This window comes from Oryzias melastigma, linkage group LG24 (genome assembly GCF_002922805.2).
Source record: "Oryzias melastigma strain HK-1 linkage group LG24, ASM292280v2, whole genome shotgun sequence".
Lineage (NCBI taxonomy): Eukaryota > Metazoa > Chordata > Actinopteri > Beloniformes > Adrianichthyidae > Oryzias > Oryzias melastigma.
This window is the reverse complement of record NC_050535.1, coordinates 22,551,761-22,573,750: the sequence shown is the minus strand read 5'-3', so window position 1 is coordinate 22,573,750 and position 21,990 is coordinate 22,551,761. Positions and strand designations below refer to the sequence as shown.

General features: G+C 40.2%; 1 protein-coding gene across 6 annotated transcripts in view; it reads right to left on the bottom strand.

Moving 5' to 3' along the window:
• mxi1 (max interactor 1, dimerization protein) overlaps nt 1-12,044 on the bottom strand; it is a 41,244-nt gene extending 29,200 nt beyond the window's left edge. Inside the window, exons 1-5 of one of the 6 annotated variants that reach the window (XM_024259665.2) lie at nt 11,957-12,044; nt 9,142-9,570; nt 6,972-7,074; nt 6,843-6,890; nt 1,674-1,703 (exon numbers count right to left, since the gene is read on the bottom strand). In XM_024259665.2, coding sequence (XP_024115433.2) covers nt 1,674-1,703; nt 6,843-6,890; nt 6,972-7,074; nt 9,142-9,559 — 599 coding nt within the window. In that variant the 5' untranslated portion in view covers nt 9,560-9,570; nt 11,957-12,044. Of the gene's footprint in view, nt 1-1,673; nt 1,704-2,087; nt 2,142-6,842; nt 6,891-6,971; nt 7,075-7,231; nt 7,723-9,141; nt 9,571-11,956 lie in introns of those variants that run through there. The other 5 variants (XM_036210471.1, XM_024259663.2, XM_024259666.2 and 2 more) reach the window with 5 other exon arrangements.
• Between the last annotated feature and the right edge of the window lie 9,946 nt (nt 12,045-21,990).

The window sequence follows — 21,990 nt, the reverse complement described above, 5'->3', positions numbered from 1 at the left end:
AGCAATCAGACAATAACAAAACCCAGCAGTGTAAGAGAAATCGAAAAAAATAAATAAATAAAAAAGAATTTATTTAATTTAGATTATTTAAATGTATAAATTGATGTCTGAGGTTCACATAGATGATAAACTATGTAGGTTTTTACATCCTGTTGACCTGAAGACATCTTGTTTGTTCAACTCTACCTCCAGAACGAACAGATGTTATATGCAAAGAAAAACTTTGGAAAAAAGTTTGATCTTTTATGAGTTAAAAACATTATATAATATAATATTATCTTATCCTGCACAACATTGGTTACTAGCTGTCCAGAGCTGTTGAGATGATCCTGTTTGGGAGAGAGCATCTTTTTTTTTTTAAAATAAGTTATTTGATCTTCTGTCAAACTTTAAAAAAAATAAAATAAAACAAAATTACATTTTGAGAGATGCTAGATTCTTTTTGTATTTTCGCTTTAGTTCGTGAAAAAAAAATAGCCATAATTCATATTTATTATTGAAAAAAAAGGCCACAAATGCAAATCCAAATTTCTTAAAGGATAAACAAAGACTAGGCAGCTCCTTCTAGGTTTAGATCAGTAGAAAACAAGTCCAAATGGTTATTTTACTGTTAAGGGTTGCCGACCTCTGGACTAAGGCTTAACTCCGCTTGAACCCTTTTCCATCGTGTACCACTATGGAAAACCCTCCACACCAACACTTTCACGTCTCACATCAACACTTGTAGACAGAGATGAAGTCCATAATCAGGTGGATTGCAGCACAAGTCCAAGATTGGGCTAAACTGGTTCTTAATGCAACAATGCCATCCTTTAAATGGAGACTGCCAGAGAACATGTGAGAAAAGCAGGCTGACGTGATATGTAATTATGCTAAATAATCCCCACATCTTTTTGTTGCATAAACAGACTCTGAGACAATAAATGGAAAGCAGACTTCTTGCCTTTAATTCCACCTAAATCAGTAACATCTTCTTCATTTGTCAAGCCTGAGGTGGCCTCTGGTGCTGAGGAGAACTTCTTTTAAACATCTGCGATGATATCCCTTAACGTGGTAACAATCTCACACAACATCACTGGATTTCTAAATAAATTATTTAGATGCGGTCCTTTCAGACTCTTTTTTTAAAATTGTTCCTGCTTTTGCCCCTAAACCCTATTTTCCCCCAACCCCCCCTAAACCACTGCTGCAAACATGAACTGGACTTTGCAATAACTCCAACTAACTTTCTGCACTGTTGTGGAGATATTCCAGCTATATATTAGATCCAGAATTACTTTTTTGGTGATACGTCAAAAAAAAAAAATTCAGCACAATGTTCCAGGGAGGTGTGCAACATGGTTTTACAACCACATGCAGTCCTACTGGCAGCAGACCCGGATAACAATATTTGCATGAGATGTACCACACGCCCACAGAGATGGAAAGACAAGGACTTAGCAAGCAAATGACTGTATGCTTTACTCTCAAGTGTTCAGAGAGTTTGAGCAACAAGAGAAGAAACCCATGAAATGATGGACGACCTCCCTTTGGTCAAGGCGAGGTTAATATGGAAAGTTTTCTTTGAAAAGGGAAGATGTGCTCTTACAGCAGATGCTGGCGATGGCTAAATCTTTGCATGACATGATAGTTAAAATGATGACTGAATGCATGAGTGAGTGAAACCAACTCACCTGTTCTTTTCCAGCTCATTGTGTGTTGACCTGCAAAAACAGAAAGAAACTGTCAAATAAAACTCAATTACATATTTGCTGATCAAATAAAACATCATTAGAAAGCACTATAGTCTGTCCAACTGAATATATGAACAAATATGAAAAACACACTGGCTCATGCACCCACAGTGAGTTAAGAGCTTTTTAATAAGCACACCAGCACGTTTCAATGGGATCCACTGTGACAATGCATTACTCAGCCTCCTCCTGAGTGCTGAAGTCGGAGACGTGTGTGACTTGGAAAGTACATGTGCATAGTGTGTGTACCCCTGCTAGGTAGAAGGATTCACTCAGACAGGCATGGCTCAGTGCTCTCCCAATAATGTAAAGTGAATCTGCTGGCCTATGAGAGTGGCTTTGTGAGGCAACGACCTGATGGGAAAAGAGCCGTCCTCCTCTGAAACAGGCACGTTCCTTCTCCCCCCACTGTAGGAGGCAACAGCAAGGATGCTTCATGCGGTGCTGGACAGAAATGCTAAAATATATGTTCATTTCATCTGAATATACCAACGTCAATAGAAAAAATGTTCTCAGGAAAACCACAGACCAGACAGAATAAAATACCATCACGTTCAATATCCCCGTCTACTAAAATGGGAACAGACTGGTTTGTATTTCACTAAGAAATGATTACATTGAACTAATAAATTCTGTAAACCAACATAAAGCGTTACCGTCCTCCGCTTGGACAAGCATGACTGTTTACTGAGTAGACAGCTGTGACATTGTTCTTCAAACTCAAAAATAGCTACAGGAACTGCAGAAAGTTAACACAATAATCCTCAAAATTGACTTTTTATAAGGTTCTCAGCCAACATGAAAAGTTTTAGAAGAGCTTTGAGCAGCAGAGATCTCAGCCACAGAGAATAAAACTAAAGCCTTAACCACATGTTTTTTATGTGCACGCTGCAGGTGATGGGTCGTAGTAAACACTTATACAACTGGTAAGGGTGAAGTAGGTGAGACGCAGGCGTGTCGTACAGAGTTTTCATTTTTTCAACCCACACAAATCCTGCAGACTGAACAAGAGCCCGTTAGTGCAGTTCACGTGATAGTGTGCGCTCCTTGCTGCAGCCTGACTGTTCAAAATGAGGTAATTAGACAATCAGAGGGTAGTTTGTGTGGACATCCTACAGGCACTTACACATCCCATGCACACCCCATATGAGCAGCATTTCCACGCAGCCGGTCAGTAACTCGTACCTTACCAATGACTACAGGAGAGCAAACTATGGCCCTGGGGCCATATGTGGCCCATTAAATTATTTAATCTGACCCGCTAAATTTGAATAAATTATAGTGATAATCCTTAAATAATGTTTCATTTTCTCTGTTATTCTGCTGTCTACCCATAGAATACAAATACATTGACCTTTGTTTGGATGCAGAAAGTTATTCTGCATTCCTGTAGTGTTGGAAGATTTGTTGTTTTTCTAACAATCATCTGTGTTTTCTGAGTCAAGGAATCATCTTTCCTAAATGTCAAATCACCCTAAAAAAACTTTGGTTAGCCAAAACAGCTAGCATGTAGCTGAAATATTAACGAAACTACAAAATAGTCCAAAAAGTTAGTAGAATGCCAATCTTTAAACTTTAAAACTGTAACTTTTTAACATAATTATGAATAATAAAAAGGCAGGAATATTATTCCAGAATAAATCAATTTAAACCTTAAATAACTGACACATGTCTTGCAAGATGGATCTCAAAGACACTACATGCATCTGGTCCTGGTCTGTCAAATTTTAGAACCCTTTACGGCCCAAAGTCAAAAAGTTTGCTCACCCCTGGACACCATACCACAGCATCCGCCATACATCATAAAAGGTGTACCTTCCATTATCTTTTTGAATACTTCATAATACGCATGACAATGGTATGTTCCTTTTTGTAACATCTGTTGAGGTACGAGACCTCAAAGAAACTGCGAGACACACCTGTGCTCTCTGCAACCCTCCACCGTGCTGGACAACCCAAAACCCTTCAGCACCCGTACAGGTCAACCCCTCAAACCGGTGAACATTACCAAAGCGTAAAGCATTAGTGAGAACCAGTTTCTTATGCTTAGCAACAACAGTGACGTCAAAAATCAAAAATGTGTCCTAAACTAAAAAAAGAGGTTTATTTTAAGTGCAGACTTGTAATGTCTATTATTTGTATCTGAAAATGTACCCACAGTAAACATCACTTGTGGCAGTAGATATTACTGTCAAACATAAAACTATAGTTTAATTGTTAACAGTGCATTTTAGCATTGGCCTCTGCCCAGAGGAAATCCATCTGTTTATCATCAACTCTCATCACAAACTCTCCGTCTCCGTCCCAAATCAGAAAACTGCATGTACGTACACAACGCTACACAGATTACAAACGGGCTCAAGGCCTCGCATAACCTGAAGCTTCCTGGTGTTTTCCTGCCAGTCTGTGTGCATGCGTGCATTTATGCACACTCAGAGTGGGTCAAAGAGATAAAGCACCCCTGCTATAAACGGTAGGGAGGAGAGGGCAGAGTCAGATAAGCCTGTCGCTTTAAGCCTCACCACAGCACCGACAAGGAAGCTGGAACTGGAACAGGCCAGGGCTGTACACAAACACGGCAATGATACAAAAACAATATTAGGAAAATCGGCTTCATAATGACAAAATTATGAAAGGAGGACTTCAGGGGGTTATTGTAATGTTTTGGAGACGGGGAAACTAACCAGACAACGAGCATGACTAACCATGCTACATGTGTTTGTTCCATTCTTCACCATGAGCCATTTCTTTCTTCCAAACCCAGAAGCTCAGCATTTCCTCTTTAGACGTGACAGTATCTGACGATATGTTTTGATACAATGCTTTGACCAATGACGAGAGGTTTTTGAACTATATTAACAGGACAGAAGAACTAAAGTTGATCTCAAACGAGTGAGTAAAAGTCCCAGTGAATAAAAACGTTTAAACAACATGGAGGTTTCTCAGGCAACAGGGAATAAAAAAAGACACATTCCAATAAACAGCTCTAAAATGGTGTTAGATGTGTTCCGCTGCAGGTTGAGTCCAAGTCCCTTTAGAGACAACACCAAACATTTGTCTTACATGGCCATCTTTGGTCAACATTAGTCGCCTTTTTGAAAGAAATCCGTAACTGTCTTGCTTCTTCTCTCCTTTATTGTAGATTCTCTGACTACGTCAAAGTATCCTCACCTAACTTTGTCCACTGGACAGTAAATTCCCCTAAAACACAATGTATTTATGCCTGTGTAGTTATTGTTATGAGACCAGCATCATGTGAAGAGCTATAAATAGGCCAGCAGATTTACAGTTTATCTGATGGTGACTGTTGCTATGCAGAATATAGCAGCATTCAGTTCTCAGGATGCGCAGTTCCTGTTTGTGGCTCTCTCTTACATTAATATTTAAGGCTTGGTGAAAAATAGAAAAAACATGACTTCCATGTTTGATTGTTTTGGCATACAAACTCAACTTGGCTGGGGACAAAACAACACAAAGCTGAGCAATTTTGAACTTGCACCACTAAATGCGAGTTTCTTTTATGTGCCCTGATGCAACCTAAATCTGGTAAAAATGGCGGCTCTCTCTCCCTTATATCCTTCAAAAACATGACTCCTTTTGATTTAGTGAGAGAAGATGAGGCTTCATGATAAACCAAGGTGCACATAAGTGGTGTGCAGGTGCATAAACAAAGAGGGCAAGATGAGAAGTTGTAGTGCACATGTGCTCACTTCAGATTTACAGAGGAAGACAGACTTTAGTTCAGAATCAAAGATGCTGAAGAATCAAACTCCATTCAGCAATTATTTGGGTGTTCCTCCACCATCGTAGAAATGCTAGACAGAGTCTGGATTGCAGAAGAAGCACGTTTGTGGAAATCCGCTGGCTTCAAACAAATGATGATCACACAGCGATGTGGTGCAGAACATGCTGGGAAACATCTCACTCTGGTTTAAACCAGGCATTTATCTAGTACTAAAAACTTCATTGAACACAATAATGATGATTTATAGAACTAAAAAAAGTTCTGAGTTTTTAAAACAGTAATTGTGTAAAGTGCTCAAAAATCTGGTCCTTATTTAGTTTGGGTTTTTTTCAGAAGCAGTTGTATTGAATTTTCTGAGAGTTGTTCTGTCATGTTAGACTTTTAAAATCGCTTGTTTCCCTTTTTCAGTTGAAATTAAAGTAGGCTGAATTATCTACACCAGGGGGTCAGATTTGGTGAGGTGGAAATGTGTGACCATTCTTTTAACTATTGTATCTATCCATTTTCTTAAGTTGCAGTATCCTTTTTAATGTCAAAGGGTTGCTGGAGCCTATCCCGGCTGCTTTTGAGTGAAGGCAGGGTACACCCCAGACAGGTTGCCAGACTGTCACAATCATTTACAATTCTTTTAGAATAACCAATTAACCCACTTGAACTGGAGCCTTCTCACGGGGAGGCGAGTGTGCTAACCGCTGCACCACCGTGCAAAAATGGTGGTCATCTTCACTTGAGATCCAGAAGAAAAGTATTGTGTGCACCACCTTGTAAGACACGTGTCAAGGTCAATGCCCAGGGGCTGGATCCAGCCCTCGGACTAGCTACATGCTAGCTGTTTTGCTAATTTAGGCTATATTTTGGGTTTTAGTCCGTTTTGGAGTTTAGCTAATATTTCAGCTACATGCTAGCTGTTTTGGCTAATTTATCCTTTAAAAAAAAAGTTTTTTAAGGCTGTTTTTGAGTTTAGCTAATACTTAAACGCTAGGTGTTTGGCTATTTAGGCTTATTTTCAGTTTTTTATGCTTTTTTGAAGTTTAGCTATTTGTTCAACCACAGCTGTTTTGGCTGACCTATGTTTCTTTTTTGTTGTTGTTTTTAAAGCTAATTTGGCATTTAGCCACAGTTTTAGCCAGCTATTAGGATCAGCATCTTCAGCTATCAGCTCTAGCATTTTCGGCAGCCACCTTCAGCTTACAGCATTCACACTAGCATTATCGCAGCTAATGTTATAAAGTCCATACTTATGTTAAAAGTTACGGTTTTAAATGTAAAAATGTAGTTTAAGATAAATGTTTCTCCTGTTCGGCCACGACCTAGTTGTGTTTTGGATTTTGGCCCCTTGTGTGATTGAGTTTGACGCCCCTGACCTTTCTGCCCTGAAGCCAATAGAGCTCTGTACCAGCTCACACCTCCACCTGGAGATCCAAAGTAAGAGACATCCCAAAAATTCAAATAGCATAAAGGTAAGTTTGAATGAAGAGAGAGCACTGACTCACCTGTTGTGGTTATTGTTGAACTTCTTGTTTCGGAATTTTCTCGTCCTCTGGTAGTTTGTGCTTTGATCTGATGGGAAGGTGGAGGCGTAGCCGTGTTCACATTCTGTTCAAGAACAATTAAATGCTGATTAACACAAAATCAGTCACGAGAGCGACAGAGAAAAAACATGTTCACACTTCCTTTAATTAGTCACATTCACATCCTCTTTTTATGCGGATTGTTGAATATTTTTGACATGTAGATTTAAACACAGGTTCACCTCTTTCCCGCCTGTCTAGATATTCTGCTGCCTCCAACAACCGCTGCACGTTTATAAGCTGAACAGCCGTCATTCCTCCCGGAGCTCGGTCGCTCGCCTGCCGTTAACGTTTCCCTTCAGCTCCGCGATCAAAAGACGACGAAAAATCTGGTCACCTTTACAGACCACGAAACCGAGACATCGTCACATCGATAGACAACGACGCGTTTTGTCCAGTACATTTACAAGATTTGCATTTTTATCGGAGAAAAATAAAGAAGTTCAGTGGTTGGAAGCTAGCAAGCCTCAGTCAAAAAATAAAAAGCAAGGCTGCTGTTATAATACAAAAAATAATACATACAATTGTATCAAATTTGATGAAAAAATAGATCTGATAAAGTAAAAAAATAAACGCGATATTTTTTTTCTTGAGAGATCCCAGAGCCAGCAAAGTGCCAGAGCTGCTGCCCGTTTCCTCTCCTGTTTGTTTACCTAGCTGCTCAGCTGGGAGGCGGGGCCACAACTATGGAGCTGCCCGTTCAAGCGCAAGGAACTCTGGGAAACTGAGGATGTAGCTCAGGAAGCAAAATGTAACTAAACACATATTCAATGCCTTTTTCCTGGACCAAGCAAACAAACCCCTACAAAGGATAACATGTATTTGCAGCCTATGTAATCAAAAAGTACGAAATCTATGTCTAAACACCTAAACACATAAATTAACATCAAAAGTTTTGAAATTAAATGATAGATTTAGCATAACTAGTATTGCTGATTTGACTGTGCAAAACTAAATACATATTTACATAATAATACCATGTCAGTATCGTAATAAGATCCAAAGCATATTCAAAATATATATTATTTATTAAAGAAAATAACTTCTAACAGCTTACTGGGCTAACAACACAGGACGTGTCGTCAGGAAAATCACGGTAAATGCCTACAAACCCCATGAGCCACAGGACTGGGGGGCGTCCACTCGTTTTGGAAGCCGGGCCCAGCAACAAGTGACGTAGGAGCAACGCAAGCGTCTGATTGGCAGACACCTTTGACAGGCATGGAGGGCTGTGCTCATATGTGACCAACCACAGAGGAGGCACGCGCCATGTGGAAACCAATGCGGCACGCCCCCTCCCCCCTCGCCCCCCCCGCAGGAAGCAAACAATTGAGAAGAGAGGAGCGGAGCACTGCCTCCTGGATCTGATTAACATTCCCACGAAATATTATGAGCGACATGTCATCAAAGTAGCTGCGTGCACGCGCCAGCTCATGCGGTCGATGCCTCTGCACAGACATGTCTTCATGCAGTCGGAGTGACATCAGGCTGTGTTCCAGTATGCCACTTCAAAACAAGGAATATACTGCATCTACATTTCTACCATAGGTTTAAGTTAGTATACTCTCAAATATACGAGAAGTTGTCATTAGTCGGTTTCACATGTAATGTAAAACCCAAAAGGTACATATTTGTATATATTTAATCTTAATTTAAACCACATATTTGAAGATATAGCCTGGTGTTGCGTTTGTTTTGGCATTTCTTTCCTCCTCCTCTTCCATTCAATCTGCGGAGGTACAATGACATCATTCCATACGGAGCAGGAGGACGCCGCAATGTGATCAGATTTATTATAACCGTGCGGGATGCAACGTTCACGCATCAACACCTGATCATGTTGTGTGCGATGAGGGCAAAAATGCATATTCCGCATGCAAAAATAAGAATATTAATAATAAACATGCGTAATAACGCGCAGATTAAAGCTAGTCCAATAAAGCATGAAAGCTTATAGTTTGAGAGTGAATGCGGGGATGAGCTTCACGCATTTGTCAGGTGGCGTGACGGGCCGTCGCTGCTGCTCAGTCTCAGGAACTCCGAAGTATCCGCACAATGATGATGATCCAAAAGATTGTTTGTTGCAACTTACTTCCGTCCTTCCTGTCGGCGCTTTCCAGAAACCTGGCCGCTTCCAGCAGAACTTGAACATTTTTCAGAAAAGTGTTGATCTGCTCCATGTGAGAGTCTCTGGAGTCAAAGACGTCATTGAAGCGACAGCTGGACTCCTCCAAGTCCTGCTGGTCCAGGAGAGACGCCTCGGGATCAGAGAGGAATCCTTCACTCTTCAAACTTCTGCTCTGCCTCTCACTTTTGGCCATTCTTCCTGCTTTTTGGAGACTGTTTCGGGGCTGTTCCGGGCAGCGATCAGCGGATGCTGCACTGGCAGGCTGTTTTTCTTTGGCCGTTTCCTTATTCCACTGTGTTATGAACGCAGGGTGTTTAATGTCAGTGGATGCTGCTGCATGGGGAAAGAGATCCCTGCCCCGCTGGCTTTCAGGAGTCTGCATGGTCCTTGTGCCTGCCGGAGCCAGACAAATCCATCGTGAGGAATTACCTCCAACTTCCACCAATCAATGGGAAAACACTTCTAGTATTAACAGTGCAAAGAATATATAATTATTGTCTGCAGAAGTAGTTTAGACTCAAATTGTATTTGGCACATGCAGTGGAATGCTTTGGGTGACTTAACATTGGTTTTGAAAGTCACAGTCCAACTTTTTACCATGTTATTGGGATATTTTTCTGCAGAAGAGGATTAGGGCCACAGAAAAAAAATGCCATGGAAAATTCTGACTTTAAAGTCAGAATTCTGACTTTTTTTTTGCATGACTCAACTATGCTGCTAAAGCTAACTGAAGAAAGTAGCTCAGTGGCCTCCGTATTATTCTGAGATTAAAGTCAGAATTCTGAGGAAAAGGTCAGAATTCTGGGATTAAAGTTGGAATTTTCCATGGCCTTTTTTTCTCCGTGGCCCTAATCCTCTTCCATATTTTTCTAATGATGGAGGGCGCATATAAAGATGTTCAATCTTAAAATTTGATTTTTAAAAATGTCTTTATTCAAATTGTTGTGAATCAGGAGCAGATGACAAAATGTTGTTTTAAAGGATAATGTATGCGACGTGGAAAACAAGCTGGGCGGGCCACAGCCTCCCTGCTCCGCCCCATTCTGATGCAGACAAACAGATCCATGAACGTCTTTGTTTTCCTCGTCTGAGCTGGAATCTGGATCAGAACTGTTCGGCTGGATAGCGACGATATTGCTAAAAAAAAATTTGCAGCGCTAATGTTTTCTTGGAGTTATGAGGGGATGTAAGCGGGCGGTGGGAAGTGTAAACAAAGGAATGATGGGAAATGAGGGCAGGCTTCCTCCATGCCAACATTCCCGCCCACAACTCGGGGGTGAATTTCTAATGAACTCCTGTGGCTCTTAGCAGAAACTATGTCTTTGGAAACTACTGTTTTTGTTTTACATTTAAAAGACCATCTGAACAGCTTTGAAAACAGATCAAAAGATGATCGGAGACTTTAGAATAGGTTTGAGGGAGACATGAATGATAGATAAAAATAGAAAAGTGCTTACTAAGCATTCACACAAATAACAAAATTGTAATAAAAATAATAAGAACATTTGGAATGATAATAACAGTATTTCTAGTATTTTGAAAGTAAAATTGAACTTCTAGATAATTTATAAAAGCTTTATTTGGTTTTATTCCAAGTTAAATCACAATTAAACATTTTTTAATCTCTATGAGCCAGATTTTATTCACAAAAACATGAACAGTTTATCAAGTATTTCGGTTCAGAACCTTTACACTTTAACACATAAGTTGTTCCAACTTAAAAATTGGATGCATAGTAGATATTTTACAATAATTGGAATGGAGCAACAAGTGGCTAAAAATCGAAACATTTTAAGAAAAGTTTACCTGGAATAACATTTCGGAGTTACTTGGATCAATTCATTATCATTTTGCTGTAAAAGTGAATGTTTAAGCAGGAAAGTCCCTCAGGGTAACGATGGGCATCAGAGCTTCCTAAATCTCAAAAAAGTTTCTATAAGAGATTGTTGAGTGCTACAAAGATAATGTCTTTTACGGTAAGATAACGAGTTTTTGGAGCTTATCCTCAATGATATATTATACGTTTTAGAAAAAGTAAAACTAGAAAAATCTATGTGCAGATATAAAGATCTTTTGATTTAATACAATCAATCACATCATCTGCAGCCAACAAAAATAGTTCTATCAAACAAAAAAAAAGCCATAGTAGTGGAACATGAACTAGAAGTACAGGCACGTCCTCAGGGCCAAAATCCAAAAATGATTACTTTTAGGAGTATTCTCTGGTAAGACAAATCCAAATTTGCCATTGTTGTTGTGTTCCAGGTTAAAGAAGAAGAGAACCTTCCACAGAGAAATCAGAGTTCAGTTTATCCTCTGATGGGATGCACATGTGCACGTTGTATACATAGACCGCCTACATACATTGCAAAAACATTAGTGAAAACTGAAAGGTATATAGGAGTTTTTGGGAAACACATGGTTCCCTCCAAATGATGTCTTAGCAGGTTGATGCATAACCACTGACTGTAGCAACAAAAGCCGGATTTTTGCTCTGGAAGAGTCCAGGTGTTCGATAGCCTGTCTGCATGGACATGCTGGGACCTTTGACTGTATATGAGAGCTGGACCGAGTTCCTCCCCTTCACCCCAGCATTTCAAACAGGAAGTATCCACGGGCTCCAAGAATCCAAAAACTCATACCGACTCGGACCAATCACTGCTTACTGATGTAATTTGGCTCCAACGTAGCAGTGAGAAAAAGTATTGCTGGATCTGAGTGACCACTCTATTCTTTAAAACAGACTGCATGACATGGTCTTCAGATGGTTTGAACCTACCTCAAGAGATTCAAATGAAGTGTCATCTGGGAGGCAGACTGACATGCGGTGCGCCACAAGCACAGAGTTGCTGGGTAGGACATCGTAGACCGCCTGTATCAGGAAACATATACGGTGTGACTCAGACTTTCACAACTCCTCCCAAGACACTTTGCTTTCCACTGAATGTTCCCATCTTGTCCTTAGTTCCACACTTTTTAACACGATTCAGGCTAGACATCAGGAAACAGCTTAAACTTCACATGTGGCTGTGTCTCCTGATGATATGGGACTCATTGATGACCTTTTCCGCAGTATTTTAGATTGTAAAACACAGATGGTAGGGAGCGTACTACAGCTGAATTAAGACAATAAAGAGATTTGAATTGTTGATCTTAATGTTGAGAAAGAAACATGCAAGTATATAAAGTTTTATTTACTTGTTTTTAACTTATTATAATGCAGTTCTTTCTGATGTTAAGAAAGTGCTATGAATCAAAACCAGCTTGTTCCAAACTCAGCTGCATGTCTTTTAGCCAGGACTAGAAGGAGCACAGTACCTCAAGCTTAACATCTTTTCACTGGCTTCCATTCAGCTTTAGGATCGATTATAAGACTCTTTTACTAGGTTATAAAAGTCTTTAAAAAATTGAACATTCCTGTTTATCTGAACTGCTTGTAGTTAAAGACCCTCTAGAGCCCTCAGGTCCTCAGGTAGAGGTCACATTCCAGCTCTGTGGAACGGCCTGAGGATGTGAGCGCTTCATCCACTGTGGAGGTTTTTAAGAAAAAATGACAAATTCATCTTCTTAGCTTTGCTTTTCAGTAGATTTTACATTTCTTCATGTTGTGTTTGATTGACAGTTTCTGTAAGTTTTTGTATGCTGGGTATTTGTGTTGGGGGGCTTTTATCATAATTACCATTTTTTTTACTCTTATTTTGATTATGTATTTATTTAGTTTATGCAAAGCTTTGAGGTGTTGTGCAACATGTAAGGTGCTCCATAAAAATGTTGATTTGAATTAGCATTTGTTACTTATAAATGCCGAACAAATATGGATGACCACCATCTGGTATCTGGAAACCAAAATCAAGAAAGGAAAAGACCAAATTAAAGACTAATGTTAAACAATTATGAAACCCCAAATCTTTCAGTGGTAAATGGTGTATACTTGTATGGTACTTGACTGCCTTCCTCGAAGGTCCAAAGCGCTTTACAGTCACAGATGCAGTCACACAGTCATACACTGATGGTGGCTCTGCTGCTGAACACTGGTGCCAACCTTCCACCAGACGTAATGTGGGGTTCAGTGTCTTGCTCAAGAGCACTTCAACACATGGGCGGGCAAGGCGGGAATTGAACCTGGGGCCAACCCCCCTACTGCTGCACCATGGGCGCCCTACAACAGCTTTGAAATGAGAGAAGATGACATATCATGGTAACCAACCCAGCGGACATTTCAATGTGGGCCCCATATGGTTTATCTTTGGTCTGAATTGCTGGGTCCTAGGCGCGTTTGTCCACGGGTTCCATGGTGGCCCCACCTGTGTCTGCCCACACTGGCTTAGGTAGGGACTCAGTGGTCTGGGTCCCTACACTAACCACCCACCCAATGGAAAGCATATGAGCCAACAAGCTATCTGGCGGATAGCGTAGCGAGTCAGTGAGCTCCGCTGCCCAGCGAGCCAGACTACTGAGTCCTCACTAAAGCCAGTGTGGGCAGACACAGGTGGGGCCACCATGAAACTCGCAGACAAACCCATCTGGGGCCCACCATATGGGGCCCACATTGAAATGTTCGCTGGGAAGTGCTTGTATGTGCAACAGGCATCATCTTTCACATGAGGACATTTTGAGCCTTAAGACCCGGCTTTCACTGCCATATCACGGCTGGAGCACGGATGAAATGTCATCCCCGTGGTACAGACGCTGTTAGCAGCGGACTGGCAGTGCAACAGAAAAGATGCGGCAGGGGAATAGACATGTATACACGCAGTACAAAATTTGGCCGCCGTTAAACACAAAAAGAATTTTGAACTGCACAAAAGTTTAGACCGCGGGTGACTGCGTGTGGTACCAGTGGTACAGCCGTGAAATAGCTGTGGAACAGCCATTACACAGAGTTGCTGGGTAGGACATCGTAGACCGCCTGTATCAGGAAACGTATTCGGTGTGGCTCAGACTTTCACAGCTCTTCCCAAGACACTTTGCTTTCCACTGAATGTTCCCATCTTTTCCAAGCTCCCTGCTGAGGGATCCTGACCACCCTGCTGGCTCACTGCTCCTCCTGAAGTTGTAGAATGAGTAAAACAATTTATTCAAAAAGTATTCTCACAAAACACAACACCATGCCTCTTGAAATAAGACTCATTATTTTTGACAGGTTGCTTATGCAAACTAACCCAATAAATATCTGCATGGTGGAAACCCTAATTCTTTTAGCATCTGACCAGACCTGATGAAAAAAGGTTTTTTTTTAATTATTCATAATAATGTTCAAAAGTGACAGTTTTAGAGTTTTAAAAATTATCATTCTGCTAGCTTTTTTGACTATTTTGGCATTTACTAAACAGTTTTTTGGCTGCTTTGGAATTTGGCTAATATTTCAGCTCCATGCTAATAGTTTTTTTTGTGCTGATTTTCTTTTTTAGGCTAATATTTACACGGTAGCTGTTTTGGCTAAATTAGGCTTTTTTTCAATTTTTGAAATATATTTTGAAGTTTAGCTATTTTTAAGCTACATGCTAGCTGTTTTGGCTTACCTAAGTTTTGTGTGTGTGTGTGTGTGTTTCAGGGTAATTTGGCATTTAGATATATTTTAGCTAGCCATCAGTGCAACACAGACTCAGAGGCGTTTGGATCCATCTGCAGTGTTTTTATTCATGCTCAGCGATGTGGTGCAAAAGGCAACAGAGGTCAAACACGGCGAGGGTTTGTCAGAGGCTGGCGGAGACGATGGTCAGGGACAGGCAGGAGTCGGGCATGCGGCTCTCAGGAGAGTAAACAGGATCAGAACTGGGTCGAGACACGAAGAAGCAGAAGACTGGATAGTAAAGGCTAACGGCTCAATACTCCTGACAATCAGCTTCAGCGCTTTTAGCTATCAATTTCAGCATCTTTAGCAGCCAAATTCAGTTTACAGCATTCACACTAGCATTATCACAGCTAATGCTTTTTTATCTAGTTCATAATTATTTTAAAGTTTTAAAAATATAGTTTTAGTGTTCAATAAATGTTTATCCTGTTCGGCCCGCGACCTAAAGTGTATTTTGGATTTTGGCCCCTTGTGGGATTGAGTTTGACACCCCTGCATTATTTGATGATATATAGTTCACTCTGAAAGCCTTAAGAAAATCCTAGTATGGTCCCTTTAAAGGGTTAATTTTGTCCTACATAACTCATCATTGTTAAGCTTGTTTTATTCCAACAATCATGCAGATTTGAACTCAAAGGTTTGACTATCTTAGTGTGTCCTCAAAGCTCTCCTCATGTATGATAACAATACTAGCTTTTAAAAATAAACTGTTGGCCTTGATCTTGTAAGATTTCCTTTTGGACGTGCTTCTGAAGCAAAACATGTTGAGGCGGGGGTCTGTATTTAGTCCTGGTACCACCACCCCTCTGCCACTTCAAAGAGACATCAGCAGCCCGTGAGCGTTTGATGTAAAGTTCACTGACACAGAAACCTTCAAGTTTGGCACACTGGGAATCTGTGAAGGTCCCTGTTCCCCCTGCTCCTCCACCTCTGCACTCTGTGTGAGGCTTCTGCAGTGGAGGGGAGCCCTTTACACAGCCATCCATGATAAACCGTCACAGAGCCAGGATCAGCACACGACGAAATGAGTGGATTTGGAGACGTCATGTCTGTTTAGGATTTAAGCTCACAATGACTATTTTAGGTTTCTGAGAGAAATCAAGTACACTGTAATTTCATTGTTATTTTATATTTATGTCTTGGAGCACACTCCTCCTTAGGGCAGTTTTCTTCACAGAATACTAGGTTGGTCAAGTCTTGGAAAACCTGCAAAGAATGACCTGTCTTCCCAGATGGTGGAACAAAGGAGACAGTTCAGTCTGTAGCTTCTAGATGTCCAAAAGACACACAGCCAGCTCAGACAATGTCCCCTCATCCTATCACTGACCTGATTAGATGCCACGCCATGATTCTTTGCTTTGAAGGCTGTGCCCTTGATAACACAAGTTGCAGTGAATCAGCTGAGTCATGCACAAGCACAGAGGTCAAACGCTTGAAAGAGGCTTTTCCAAGCATAAGAGGAAAACCTCAGTGAGGCTAAGAGTTCAAGAAAACATCCAAGATTTCCCTAAACAGAAGGCAACAAGGACCACACTCTGTCAGCTAACTCCAGAGTCATCTTTTAGTTCAGAGGTTGCTGGTTACCTCAGAACTTTGAACTAGTTCACTGTGGACAAACTTTTTCAGGGCGATATCCAAACAAAATCATTTTGAACGGATCTGTGAGATCCTTTTCTTCTGTATTTTACCAGAAGAACATGGTTCATTGAGTTTCTTCAGACTGGAAGTCAGCTTGTGTTCCATTTTTGTTGCTAAGAAAAAAAATTATGTGTTCTTGTTCATTTTCAGTTTTAATATATTTATATTATTTTACCTTTTATCTTCTGCTTGTTTTTTTTTTATTTGTTTCTGCCTTTTATGCAATTTTATGCAGTTGAATGAATTCTTGTTCCCAATTTTCTCTTAGGTTTCTCTTTAGGTTGTTGGATTTTGGTTAAAAACTTCATAATCATAATTAAACACTACTGGGAATGTTTTTATTTTGTTTTTAATAAAAAAATGTCATAGGGAGACTTTAATGTTTTCAGTGTTCTCTTTATAATCTCTCATCTTAATGTAAAGCCCTTTCATACCCTGATGGTGTTGTGAAGGTACAGAGGTAAAGATCATTAATTCATTCCATGGTGGTTGTTTGCTTTTTTCCTTTGTAAAGGGGTTCAGGGTGCTCACTGTATTTGAATACTTTCAATGGAAATTGCAGATTTAAAAAAAATCCTTGGGATCGAAGTGTTTATTTTAATTGTTAAAAAAATATGACTTTCATTTAAAAAAAAAACAGCAAAAAAAAAAAAACATTTTGAATTAGTGGAACCAGTAACCACTGCAGCATTTTGCCTGGGGACAAATCTGTTCGGTGGAGTCAATTTAGCAACATCTCAGAGTCGACTCCATTTACTGTGTCTCAGTAGACTGAAGCCACATCAGCTTTCTGTGAAATTACACTCCCAAATCTTCTGAAGAAGGCACACAGCTGTTCTCACGCTGAAAGGAAAGCGTTGCGATGATTGTTTGCCATCATTTCTTTGCCCAGAAACTTTGTGACATGCTCATAAATGTCTTAAAACTTATTCTCTGAGGACCTCTTCAGCTGGAGCTTGTTTAAGAAAAATACCAAAGGATCCACTGTGTGCAAATATGTGTTTTGAATGGCCAATAGGAAGCAGCGAGGAGACATATGGTGTATAAAATTAGTGTTAGCAAAAGGAAAACAAAAGGTTTTGTTTAAAAGGTTTTGTTAAAAAAAACATATACCATTGATTTTATGATCGTCAAAATAAGCAACACATGCCACAAGTTTCTTTTTCTTTTATGCAACTGTAATTCTCCCTCATAAAACTCCTGTGTTTTAACACTTTAACAAATGAGGCGTCACCGGTGAAGCTTACACACAGTCTTTAACATTTTGTAACTTTTCAATGGTTAACAAATTAAGTCCAGTAGAATTCTGTTAAGGTTTAAGTTGATTTATTCTGGAAAAATATTCCTGCCTTTTTATTATTCATAACTATGTTAAAAAGTTTGTTTTCAAGCTTTAGGAATCAGCATTCTGCTAGCTTTTTAGACTATTTAGCCATTTACTAAGATTTGTTTTAGGCTATTTTGGAGTTTAGCTAATATTTCAGCTACATGCTAGCTGTTTTGGCTAATTCAGGCTTATTTTAAAGTTTTTTTAGGCTGTATTGGAGAAAGGCTCAGATTTACACGCTAACTGTTTTGGCCGATTTAGGCTTTTTTCAGTTCAGCTATTTTTTCAGCTACATGGTAGCTGTTTTGGTTAACCTAAGTATTTTTTTTTTTTGCTGGGTTTTGGTTTTTTAGGCTAATTTGGCCTTCAGCTAATATTTTAGCTGGCTACCAGCTCTAGCGTTTTCAGCTTTAGCATTTTTAGCTATTAATTTCAGCATCTTCAGCAGCCAAATTCAGCTCACAGCATTCACACTAGCATTATCACAGGTAATGCAATATGCCTACTTCTTAATTATGTTAAAAAAAATGTAAGAATGTAGTTTTAGTGTTCAATAAATGTTTAGTCTGTTCAGCCCGTGACTTAAGGTGTGTTTTTGTGTGTTTGGCCCCTTGAGAGATTGAGATGGACACTCCTGTCATAGAATAACCCAGAAGATTCAGCTGCTAAGTGAAACCATTCCAAATTCTATTAGTGTGCTCCTCGTACTCTGAACTCATCAGCCAAAGATCTGTGTTCTTCATGTGAGGTTGAGCTTAATCACACAAACACAAGTTGAGTCGACAAATCTAAAACAAAACTGAAGTTTCCCGCTAAGCAGAGCACCCTGCCCAAAGCATGAGCACTGCTTCAATGCAGGACCAAAGCAACAAGGACTTTTTTATTTGTAAGCCCTTTTTCCATTGACTTCATGTTAATTCTACGGACTGTGGTTAGTGTGTACTTTCCCACAGTGGACACTGCTTTGTCAGGACTTTCTGACACAGATACTCATCTGTCTTCCATCAAGATTACCCTGTTGGGTTTCTTTTGTTTGGCCTACACCTCAGAGCCGTTTGGAAATCCTTTCCATGTACCATCTTTAGCAGCAGTCTTCCAGCCTTTCCCACAGCACTAGGATCAAAACATGAAATCATATAGTTACACCCGTTTGCCTAAATTAGTAATGCTGATGCAACAGCACCGGGACCTTTCAGTCACTTTCTGTCACAAACTCTCTTTTCCACTTTCTACACCACCACTTTAGGGGTCTGTAGCACACAAACCCAAAATACCCACAGCACAAGCTTCCCCACAAACATGTGATGAAAAGACAAGATGGGTGAAACACAAACCTGTTTACCCCCGCCTTTTTGGGCTTTAGCAGTCATTGTTTGTCCCTGTTCCCAGACTCAGATCTTTGGGGACAACTGCCTCATTGGCTGGTAGGAAACCAGTGAAAAGACATCAATTCATCCAAAGAAACCCAACTACGTTCCTTAGCTTCTATTCAGTTTCAATTCAGTTTTATTTATAAGCCCAATATCACAATGCAGTCATCTCAGTGGGCTTACTGGTAACTGTACAAAGACATAAAGTCAGTTATAAAATAAACAGTAGTTGGTTGCTAAACTAAACTAACCAAGTTAACCTGGTATCCCTACCCTTTGAGCCTCCTTCTCGGTGACGAAAAACTCCTGAAAAAACTATTTTGGGAAAAATAAGGAACCACAGGGATGTCCACATGAAGGAAGAATCCTCTCCCAGGACGAACAGGCGATGTACCAGGACTGTTAAAGAAGTACTAGCTTATCCAACTCTACAACTACATGTTTAAATAGTGTAGCACAGGGGTCACCAACCTTTTTGAAACTGAGGGCTACTTCATGGGTACTGAGTCATACGAAGGGCTACCAGTTTGAAATAGCAAATTTGCTTAGTTTGCCTTTAGTTATGCATTAATAATAGAGCTGTCAGGCGATTAAAATTTTTAATCGCGATTGATCGCATTTTGTCCAGAGTTAACTCGCTACTAATCGCAAATTTACATGTGGCCTTTTTTTAAGGAAAAAAATGTGTGGTTCGTGGAATTTAGCAGTTCTACATTAATTATGAAAACAAGAATGACAAAATTAATAGTTTTCATCAGAAATACTTTATTTTGTAACATTGTATTGAGATAAACTTTCTTAACAATAAAAGGCTGTAACATAAAATGCCTAACAAAAGCCCAAGTGCAAGTGAAGGGCATTTTAAATTCAAAACTTCAATCAACGTTCAGTAAAATAAAATAAAAAACATCAAAAATAACATTTCCATAACACTTTCATGTTCATTTTTTGTCAGGACCAAATCTTTTCCTCCTCTGCTGAACTACAGTAATAAATGAAATAGAGATTTATCATTTCCAATGAACTTTTGTTTTTTAAAACATTAAAGACTGAGAAAAGCGGGATACTCTGTGGATAGTTTGACAGTCTGTTACTGCCGCCGCGTTCTCTGGCTGCAGCTCGATGCAGCGACGTGTCCAGCGGAGCTCAAGCCATGAATATGCCGGCAGACAGACCACTATGCTGGGGCTGGATCACGCTCAAACCTCCAAAACATTTAAAATGTCCCCCGGTGCGCTTGCTGTTCGGACCGTCGGAGGTCCGCAGCTCTCGGGACGCGGCGCCGGTACCACCAGACGTGGTACTGGACGCGAACCGGAGCCGGGTTAGGGTGCAGGAGCTCTCCAGGTCCTAGCGCCGGGCCGGTTTTAGCTCACAGCTCGGAGGTTGGAGACCCGCCCGTGATCTAGTGAGAGCAGCCAGTGAGTTAAAGGGCGGGACGCCCGCGAGCACGGTATGGACAGGCACGTATAAGAAAGTCCGCGATTAATGCATCACAAAAATTGTCGGCGTCAAGCACGTGTCAGATTAACGCGTTTTTAACGCGGCAAATGTGACAGCCCTAATTAATAATAATGATACTCCTCCATGTGAAGACTCTGATTTCTCACCATAATTATCATTGTCACATTTTAAGGTAATGACATAATGCAATGTTTTTAACAAAATTTTAACTTATTAATTAATTAATTATAACAATTATTAGTGGATCTACGCTCCTCGAACGCTTTAATTCAGTCTCATGCACCCGTCCCTTTATTTTCCTTAAACCTCTGAACAGGTTGATTGACAGATCCCACAGCAGACAAGAATCAGCGCATGGTGCGTTCACTGAGCTCTGGACATAAGCGAACCCAAACAGCCACTCCGCCCAACTCAGTCCGCCACAAACGTTGTCATTTTTATACAATCCGCAGCAAAACAAATCAGTTTTTCAGAGAAACTGTCGACACTATTTAATCACTCGATTATATCCTGATCAGTGCCGGTGTTCTATGTTTTCTCTGATAAACAGCTTTGTTTTGCTGCCGATATCCGGAGCTCAGTGTACGCACCATGCAGAAACACTCAACAGCCCTGGGTTCTGTTTCCATTACACACGAAACTTTAACCAAATTCTAGGAATTAAAAAAAAAAAAAAAGAAAAAAAGAAAAGAAAAAAAAAACAGTGTCGCAATGACATGGTTTCATAACTCACACGGTAAGTCATTAAAAACATGGCGCAGCGCAGCGAGTCCATTGACAGTCTCAGATGCAAGTGAGAAGTCTGTTCAGGGGTATTTAAAGGAAAGAACATGACTAGATCCATTGAAGTTTGTCACTGCACTCGAGATGAACCTCAAATGAGACTTCTGCGTCGTATTCAGGCTGCAGAAGTGCGGCTACAGATGAAGCGATGAGGAAATCTTGGCTATTGATTTTACAGAGGAGATGCACGATTAGCTGTGACGCCATGGGATCTGTTGTGGCACCCGCTGTGCTGTACTTGGACAGACACTTCAGAAGCGCATTTAATCAGAAAAAAGTCAATTTCCATTACAGTTTTGCAAAAAAATGTACATCCATTTCAATACACCCCTAAAACCACCTCCTCTAAGCGCAAAAACTTTATTAGAAAAATGCAAGTTTTTTTTTTTTTTTTTCAGAAATTGAGTTTCCATTAAAGATTACTAATTATCAAAAATCCAATTTGCAAAATTATAGAGTTAATGTAAAAGCAGCTGGGGTTTGGGGGAAATAAAGGGAGGGGGGAGGTTCACTCAGGTGTTGGAGGAGCGCAGCTCCGCTAATAAATAAAAGAATTGACCAAAAACAACTTTTGAGGAGTGTTTTCTTCAATTGTTTTTGCTGTTAACCACAAAATAAAGAATCTTAAAACAGGTAAAGTCTGTGTCTACGGGAAA